We start from the raw sequence: 10,006 nt of genomic DNA, 5'->3' as shown, positions 1-10,006 counted from the left end.
GAAGTCCCTGTATCAAAGAGACCTTCCTTTCTCTCTCCTCCATTGCCTTTCTGATCTTTGCACACCAAAGGGGAATCATAGAAAAGCAGCTCGTTTTGGAATTTACTGATGAGGTTTGAAGTAAATGACTTCTAAGGTCCTTTCAGCTCTTAATATAGGATTCTAACATGTCCAAGGACACTTATGTACATGGAAAAAATAAATTTATAAGAATTTTCAGAAGTTATTGAGGAGCAAAGATGCTGTTCAGGCCACAGAATAGCTCATTCTCATCCCTGGTCCCCAAAACCTTTAGCCTTTTGGAACCCTCTCCAGGAGCTTTTCTGGTGAAAGCTGGTCCAGCCTGCCACAAGAAAGCTACCTAATTGCCTGTATTCCTGAAATTTCATAGATTAGATGTCTGAGAAGGCACCAAGTTTGTCCCAAAAGCCTGTGATGTTCTCTATGGAAGAGGAAGGCAAGGGGGTCCTTGGGGAAAGAAACCTCCCCTTTCCTCTACAATCTTTTCTTTCTCTTCTGCTGTGTATGTGGAAACACCTATTTTATTCAGAATTTAGTGAGATCAGAATAGTAACAAATGGTTGTCTTAATGAAGGAAAACAAGACAAGACAAAACAAAAAAGGAGGAAAGATGAAAGACATTCAGGGAAACCCTCTTCTTGGATTCTTTGCTGAATCTCCTTCATCACAATGTGTAGATAGGTCTCAGTTTGATTCCTAACCTGTTGTTTATAAGCAGAGAGTCATCTGGTAGGGTTATTTCTGCTACATTTTTGGAAAGATCTTTAGTGATTTTAATACATGGATGGATGACACCCTGTTGGAAAAGAACCCACAAAGGTTTTGATCTAATAAATCGAAACCCCTCTCTTTTCTGGACTCCATTCTTTTCTGTTTCTTCCATGTGACTGCTTTTCCTCACTCTCTTTTGCTGGCTCATCATCCATGTCAAGTTCCCTAACTGTGGCTGCTCCCCAAAATTCTGTCCTAAGCTCTTTTCTCCCTCTCTCTGTGTATTCATCACCTCCTATGCGTTTGGCTATCATCCATTCAGTAAATGACTCCAAAGACCTTTATATCTGACTCCCATCTCTGGAGCTTCAGGCCTCCATCATCAACGGCCTATTGGACATTTCAAATTGGACATCCTGGAGACCTCTTAGACAATTATCCAAAACCAAGCTTATCATCTTTTCTCCTAAACTCATCCTCCCTTCGTGGGGCAGGAAACATCCTGGCAAAGACGCTGGTGTGGTTTATCATTTCCCTCTCCAGCACCTTCTTCAGATGAGGAAACTGAGGCAAACAGGGTCACACAGCTAGTAAGTATCTGAGGTTGATTTTGAACTCAGGTTTTCTTAGCTCTAGGCCTATTACTATATCCACTCTGCCACCTAGCTGCCCAAATAATAATAATAATAGCTAGTATTTAGGAGATACAACATTGAAATAAGAGATCAGGGATACTGGGGCTGATTAGATTTTGCAACTTGAGCAAAGATTTCACTCTATTTGTAACCCTCCAGACTTTGTCTTGGCTAGTGGGACACCAGAAGTGTGGATTGGCCTGGAGTTAAAAGCCACATTAGACATTAAACAAGAAAGAAGGCTCCTTTTTTTTTTAAACTCCTTACAATGTCTTTAGAGTCAGGCGAATGCGTCTCAGTCTTCGTCTATGTCTATCTTCTCTATGTATCTCTTCTCAGTTTCTGTCTCTCCTCCCGGTTTGTTGTCTCTGACTTTCTATCTCTCTCCTTTCAAGTTGCTATGTCTCTGTGTCTCTTTCTCTTTGACTTTGGTTCTTTCTGTCTGTGTGTTTCTCTCCCTCTTCATAAGAGCTAACATTTATATAACATCTACTATTTGACAGTCACTGTGCTAAAAACTTTACAAATATCTCATCTGATAGCAACCCTGGGAGGTAGGTGTTATTATCACCCCCATTTTACAGATGAAGAAACTGAGACAAGTAGAAGTTAAATGGCTTGCCCAGGGTTATCCAGCTAGTAAGTGTCTGAGATCACATATGAACTCCGGTCTTCCATCTATCACCTTATGAGAAAAGTGATCAGAGAAAGGTTTCAGATGATTAGGGAGAGGACATGATGAGTGACTCTGGAATAGAGGATTTCTGGATACCTTGAAATAACCACAAGGCTGAACAAGAAATGGGTTGGCGTAGAACATGGGGAGCATGGTGAAATGGTGCTTAACTTCAAGTCAAAAAACCTAGATTTGAGTTCAGATCTGCCATATACCCTGTGTCAAGTCAATGAATCCCTGACTTTCTATGGCTTCACCTGTAAATGGGAATAACAGTCCTTTTGTTCCCTATCTCAGTCAATCAGGAAATTAGCATTTGTGTGGTGCCTACACTGTGCTCTAGGACCTGGAGATAGTAAGAAAGGCAAAAGACAGGTCTCTGTTCTCTAGAAGATCACTGAGTTTTTGTAAATATAAGCTGTTATCACATCTGTGGCTTCAGGACAAAATCGAGTTGTCCCTACCCACATATACCCCAAAGGATCTGCCCATGGAATCTTTAACATCTGCCCCATACCAACACTCTCACCTAAAATGTTTCTGCATCAGTTACATAAGACTGAGACCATTTGGGTTTTCATTGCAGTTTTTATTGTAGAGTTATTAGTACATTATAAGCAAAGGCTATTAAGCCAGGAGAATGGGAAAAGGAAAGGAAGGTCAAGTTTATGCCCAGTTGCAGCACTGACAGCTGGTGTCAAAGACTAGTCCAGCTGAGCAGTACTGCTGGTAGGTTATGCCATTCGCACAGTTCCAGTAAGCGTTACTGTTACCGGCCACAGGGTAGAGACCATCGGCTTTGCCAGCACAGAATCCCCTGTCCCCAGAGCTGCCCCCAGAGCTGCCCCCACCTGAGCCACCAGGAGCTGATGTGGTTGGAGTAATTGGTTGAGTTGAGGAGGGACAGCCTGGAACATAAGAGGAGAAAATCACTGTGGACTTAACAAAGGCTCATGGCACTGGGGAAAGAGAGGTTTGAGCATTGAGTGGACAGTCAGGTTACCTGGATTTTGAATTGCAGCTCTGTAACCTTAGGAGAGCCACTTATAACTTATCTGAGCCTCAGTTTCCTAACCTGTAAAAATTGCACTATCTACAAAAAGAAAATGATTGTAAGGATTGTACTGTAATTAATGTAACCATTGTAATGGTTGTAAGGATATGGAACATATGAAAAATAAAGATAACATACTTCGAGTATCACATAAGTCCTAGTTAGGTGGCATGGCTGAAGGGGATATTCACTGACTCTGGAGAAGGAGGAGCTTTGTTTGAATCCTGTCTCTGATGGTTTCTTTGGGTATAGAATTTATTTCTGCCTCTATAAATGAAGGGGCTGAACTAAATGACCTCTAAGATCCCTTCGGACTCCTGAGTCATGATCCTATTATTATGAAAAGAAGATTATTTATGGTGTATATTATGGCTGAGAATATTTGTAAAATAGAAACAATGGTATTTGTACTACCTACCTCACACAAGTCATGGGAAACTAGATTTAGAGCTGGAAGGGACCAGAAAGATCATCTCGTCTGTCAATGAGACCCCTGAGGTTCAGAGATCTTAAGGGACTTGCCCAAGGTGACACAGAAAATAAGTGGTAGATTCTAGATTTGAACCCAGTTTTTATGGTACCACCTCCAGTATTCTTATCCCTTCACCATCTTGTTGTTATAAGAAAAGTGCTTTATCCTTTGGGCAAGTCATGTCTATACCATATAGGAACATAGAGTGAGAGTTTGAAGGGACCTAAAAAATCTAGCTTGGAATCAGGAAAGCTCCTCTTCATGAGTTCAAATCCAGCTTTAGACACTTGTTTGTGTGACCCTGGGCAAGTCACTTCACCCTGTTTGCCTCAGTTTCCTCATCTGTAAAATGAGTTTGCAGTGGAAAAACCACTCCACTATTTTTGCCAAGAAAACCCCAAAATAGCAACACAGAGAGTTGGACACTTAAGAAATGATTAAAAAATAACAAGAATCCAGCTATTCCAACTCCCTTGTTTTGCAGAGGAGGAAACTGAGGGCCAGGGAAGTTAAATGATTTGCTGAAGGTCAAGCATGTAGTTAAATGCTGGAGGTGGGATTGGAATACAGGACAGTCAACTGCAGAGCCAGTGTTCTTTCTCCTTGGGCCTCAATTTCTTTTTCATCTGTAACACGAGGGGGTTGAATTAGATGATGCTGGAGGTCACTTCCAGCTCTAGGTCTGTGTCCCCATAAATCCAACCCATGACGGTTCATCATTTTACCTTACAACTGTTCAAAGTCAACAAATCTGATCATTTTTTTCACCTAGTCCATCACTGGATTCCACTTACACCGTAAGCTGTGTTCTTGACATTACAATGCCAGGATATGGACAGATGTGAAGATCTGATTCTCAGAAGAATGGGGGTAGATGTTTAGCAGTTGATTATTTGAGTTATCTTTCATGTGTTATAGGGTGTGGGAAGTAGATAAAGGGCATTTTGGGACCCTGGGCACATCTACAGCTCCTACTTACTTGCACTTTCCAGACCCAGGGCTTTCTTCAAGGTATTGATCAGGGGGTATCTTCCCTGGTCACAGAAAGTCCCAGTGAAGTCATCCAGATCAATGGCCCAGACCATGGCACCTCCAAAGTTATTTTTCTTCAGCCAGTCAGCCTGTGGGGGCAGGACAGATGTTTGATCCAGGCCCTCCTGGATTCTCCTAAGATTTTGGGACTCCAAATAGAGATGAATGGACTTAAGGGAGCTCAGAGAAATACTGTACCTTAATTTGGAAGCTATTGGGGTTGTCATAACCAACCCACACATTGCCTTTGTAAGCATAGGGAACTTTCCCATAATCATCCCACACCTGAGTAGCACCATCCTTCAGGAAGAGGCAGATCTGAGAAAAGAGAATAGCAGAGAGGTTGAGAAAAGTTTTCAGGAAAGGGGCTGAGTGAAAATGACTTCAAGGAGAGTGCATGTAATCCTATCTGTGAACATTTCACATCAGGATTCTAATTCTTTAACAAATTTTGGATCATTTATTTTCAGTAATTATAAGGAAAATATTGAAAGATGTAGAGAAGGGGATTTGTCTAGATTAGGAGTTCTTAACCTGGGATATATCAGAGGGTCCATGAATTTGGGGTAGGAAAAAATTGCATTTTTATTTTTATCAACCTTTAACTGGAACTTAGCATTTCCTTCAAGTACTTAAAACATTACCCTGAGAAGAGGCCCATAGACTTCACCAGATTGCCAAAGGCTGTTCATAGTATAAAAAAGTTAAGAACCCTCTGGTCCAGATAGATGATTTCCAAGATTCCTTCCAAATGTAACATTCTATCATCCTATACAACTGGGTAAGGTATGGCCTGGCAGTTTGTAGGACTATAAATTTACAAAGATTCCATGATGAATGTTTGCTGTTCTACAGTCTCCTGATGAGAATTTCAGATATTCTGTGTGGCCTGGGTGAGGGTCCATCTAAAAGTCAGATTTTTCTGGCCTTCTAGTGCCCTTCTAAGACACAAAGGAACAACAGGAAGAAGTGTGGTACCATGGAAAGACAGTAAGAGAAGCCAGGTTCACAGCTCGCCTCTGATACTTACTTTCTGTGTGACGTGAAGAATTCACGTGATTCTTAGTTTCATTCTCTCTAAAATGAAGAGGTTGGTCTAGATGGCCTCTGGGGTCTCTCCTAGGTCTAGATCTATGATTTTTCCCTCCTAGTTTCTGCTTTGAATTATAGGAAAATGGGACAGAGTAAGAAGGCTAAGCATCACTGGGAATATGCAACCCTTTACATTTCTATTCAGAAGTAGAAGAGTCAACAATAGTCTTTCCCCTTTTTTATGCAACTTCTAGACACTTACCTCATAGTAAGCCAAGAAGCCAGCCTCCCTGGTGTAGGTCCCAGCAGCACCAGGGCCAGAGGCAGGAGCACCAATGCCGTGTTGAGAAGGATTGCTCAAGGTGAAGGTGTGTCCGTAAGTTGGGAATCCAACGATGAGCTTCTCAGTTTGGGCGCCATTGTTTTTCCAATAGTTCATAGCATAATCCTGCAATGGAAGCGCATTTAAACTTGGTCTATCTTTCTGGGCTCAGTTCAAATACCTCATCTTTCTTGAAGAATTCCCTAGTTACTCCCCAGTTAATAACAACTGGGCTGTAAGTTTTGGCCTGGCAGGTTTGAGGACATGATTCCGTGATGAATGTTTGCTCTCCTATAGTCTCCAGATGAGAACTTCAGACATTCTCTGTGGCCAGAGTGACAGTCTGCTACCAAGAAGTTTGTACTTCTCTTAAGCATGTTATATTGTGTTTTGTATAATAGTTAACCATGTTTAAATAGAATTAATAACTATAATTAATTATACTTAATTGTATTGTAATGAGTAGAGAAATGTCTTTTTTTCTTCTTTAGGGTTATATGCTCTTTGAGAATCTACCCTCAAAGAAATTTTTAAAATTTATTTTCCTGCCTTCCTCAGCATTCAATCCAATATTTCTCATACAATAGGAATTTAATAAGTGATTGTTGAATAAATGAATGGATGAACGAATATTTATTTCATCCAGGAGTCAGATTCTTAATTATTAGTTTACTGCCCTACCTGACACAGTCAAATTAACAAAGCAGATATGTGAAGTGCTTTGAAGACCTTAAAACACTATATAAACATAAGTTAGTAGTAGCAGTAGTAGTATTAAATGAGATTTGATTTGTAAAACACTTAGCACAGTGCCTGGCACATTGTAGGCAATGTATAAATGCTTATATATTTGTAGAGCACTTAGTACATCATAGGTGCTGTATAAATCCTTATTCTCTTCCCTTTCTCTAGTTTGGAGGGAGTAAGCATTTATATAGCACCTACTATGTGTCAGGCACTGAGCTAAGAGCTTTACAAATATCATCTCATTTGATCCTCGAATGAGCACCAACCCCTGCAAGGTAGGTGCTGTTATAATCCCCATTTTACAGTAGAGGAAACTGAGGCAAACAGAGGTTAAGTGACTTGCCTAGGTCCTACAATGGTTGAGAGTCTGAGGCTGGAGGTCTTCCTGACTCCAGGCCCAGGGCTCTATCTACTGTGTCACCGAGCTGCCTCCAGTAGCAGGAGTGAGGGTGGTGCTCATGGTACTCACAAGCTTGACATCACATAGTTAATCACTAATGAATTGATCAGTTTCCCCAGCATAACAATTGAATGTCTTTGCTGTGTATTAGAAATATTCAGTTGATTAATTGATCAGAGAGCTGATTGACAGTGCATTTTGTGCCCCAACCTGGTGATTTTCTTCAGTCTTCTTTGGAGTCTACACAGGGGCTTCACTCACCACATTGAGGTAGGGATTGCCACCGGTGTCACTGGGGTTTTTGTACAGGGGGCTGTTCTCTCCAGTGTAGGCCTCCCACGAGCCATGGAAGTCATAGGTCATGACGTGGATGAAGTCCAGATACCTAGTGTGGAGAACAGAATTAATGGTGATTTCTGGTGTTTATTTCCTGTACCCTTGCGAGGGACAGCCTCCCATTCAATTCAATTCTGATTAACAAGTAAGTGCCATTACTATGTACTTTCAGCTGGGGAAATCAGGGAAAGGTCAGGTAATAGATGGTACCAGGGCTGAGCTCTGAAGGAGAGAAAGATTTCAACACATAAGAGATGTAGAGGCATTTCAGGTATGAAGGCAGAACTGTGCAAATGCATGGAAACGGGAAAGTGGGGAACAGCTGGTTCTTTATTTAGTTTGGCTGGAATGTAGGGCAGATAAAGAGAAGTAGTGTGAAATTAGCCTGGAAAAGTAAGTTGGACCCAGCCTCTTGAGGGCTTTAAATCACAAACATAGACGTTAATCTCTTTCTTTCTTTTTATTTTTAAAGAAAGTATTTTCTTAACTATCCATGGCAATATTGTAATTCTTAAATTTTTCTTTTTATAAATATTTTCTTTTTCCCAATTACATGTAAAAACAATTTTAACATTCATTTTTTTAAATTTTGATTTCCAAATTCTCTCCTTCCCTCCCCTTCCCTCTCCCGAGATGGTAAGCAATTTCATATAGGTTGGACATGTGCGATCATGCAAAACATATTTCCATATTAGTCATGTTGTAAAAGAAAACACAAATAAAAAACAACCCATGAAAAAATAAAGGAAGTGGTCGTTCATGATTAATTAACACTTCCTTACTTTCCACCTATTAGGAATTCAGAAATAATAACGAACCCTCCCTTTTTCAATTCCTCAACAGACTGACAAATATTGGAAGAGGGAGCAGACCACCGACTGGTCTGAGGAGGCAGCTTTCCATTCACAGGGTTAGACCCTATGGATCCTAACTTTATTAGCCCCTCATAAATGAAGTGAACCCACCAAGAGCTGTAGTATGCACAGAATGCAGAAGGTACTTTGGGTATTCTATCATGACTAGAGGACAAGGAGTGGTCAGAGGGCAGGTGAAAGATGCATGCAGGTATTTCATTCTCTTCCTTTTGCTTTTCTCTCTCCTTTGGCAGCTGGATTAGAGAGCGTGGAAGCTCAGAGGGTGGCCAGGGGGGTCAGGAGCCACTACCCTCCAGCCCACTGGGTGGTTGAGTAGCTTTGTAACAAGCAGATGAACAGGGCCTCGGTCATTCTGTACTTTTCACAGGAATGTGTGTCTGTGTCTTTAGAGTTATTGCTAAGAATTGTGTTTTCAATCCTTGCTTCCTGACTAGAGTTTGACTAAGTAGGGTTTTCTGTTAGTCATTTGTTTGAAAAGTTCCAAGGTCTGCTGACCAGAAAGGGGAACTAGCTGCACTCCCAACTTTCTTCCAAGAGTATTATTTGTAAGAAGTGATTGAGCAGAAGAATGAAATGTATAGGTATGATGTGAGGAAGGATAAAGGATGAATTGGAGGCAGGGAGGTCCTTTAGGAGGCCATTCTCATAGTCTAGACCAGGGTGGAGGCTGAGTGAGTGGAAAGGTGGGGATAGAGAGAGATTGCTGAGATAAAAATGCCAAGACTTGGAAAATGATTAGATGTGAGGGAGGAGGGAGAGAGGAGAGTCAGAAATGAATCCAAGCTTTATGAAGCTGAGTGACTTGGAGGATCATAATGCTATAGGTAGAAAGAAGGAAGTTGGGAAGGTATGCAGGTTTTGGGGGAAAGATTATGTGTTTAATTTTGGCATTGAAGGGAATTCAACATGAAGGACTGAAAATCAAAGGGAATATTGGGGTTGGCTAGATAAACTGGAGAATTATCTGTGTAGAGGTAATAATTCAACATAAATATTGGAGTTGGCTAGATAAATTGGAGAATTATGTGTGCAGTGGTAATACTTCAATGTATATATTGGGGTTGGCTAGATAAATTGGAGAATTATGTGTACAGAGGTAATAATTCATCATTGGGGAATGGATGAGATAGAAAAATAAAGAAAGAAAAGAATCAAGGATTGATCCTTGAAGGACACATTCACTTAATGGGTAGGAAGATGAGGATGATCTAACAAATAAGACAGAGTAGGCAAAGAGTTAGCGAGAAAACCAGGAGATTTAAAAGACCAAGGGAGGGAAGAATAATAGGAAGGAGGGAGTGGTCAACAGCATCAAATACTTAGAAATGCTGAAGATCAATCAATCAATAAGCATTTATTAAAGAGATCCTCTATGCTAAGCACAGTACTAGGTACAGGGGGCACTGGGGATTGTAAAAAGATCATTAAAGTTAGCAATCGAGCGGTCATTGTTAATTTGGAAGACAAATTTCACTGGAGGTATAGAAGCAAAGACCAGATTGCAAGGAGCTGTGGGATAAATGGGAAAATGAGAAGCTTTCCTGGAGCCTTCTAAGAAGTAAGACAAACTTGCCAATTGGCTGTCCCAACACAAGTGACAGCTGACCCCCAGAGAGACAATTGAAGGACCAACCGCAGTACTCACTGAGAGAGCTGGGGGATGTCGTAGCCAGACTGGATGGTGGAGACGCCA

General features: G+C 41.0%; 1 protein-coding gene across 1 annotated transcript; it reads right to left on the bottom strand.

Annotated features, from left to right (window-relative positions):
* Positions 1-2,611: 2,611 nt before the first annotated feature.
* On the bottom strand, positions 2,612-10,002 carry LOC114042772 (acidic mammalian chitinase-like; the record flags this gene model as incomplete). Its single annotated transcript, XM_027861476.1, has 6 exons — positions 2,612-2,951; positions 4,549-4,690; positions 4,800-4,919; positions 5,896-6,081; positions 7,364-7,487; positions 9,959-10,002. Coding segments are annotated over 6 exons (858 nt in total), but the record flags the coding sequence as incomplete, so codon positions are not given.
* Between the last annotated feature and the right edge of the window lie 4 nt (positions 10,003-10,006).

The sequence above is a fragment of the Vombatus ursinus genome, unplaced genomic scaffold (assembly GCF_900497805.2).
Source record: "Vombatus ursinus unplaced genomic scaffold, bare-nosed wombat genome assembly UNPS02000786.1, whole genome shotgun sequence".
NCBI classification, from domain to species: domain Eukaryota; kingdom Metazoa; phylum Chordata; class Mammalia; order Diprotodontia; family Vombatidae; genus Vombatus; species Vombatus ursinus.
Note: the sequence above shows the minus strand (reverse complement) of the source record. Positions and strands in the feature narration are given on the sequence as shown.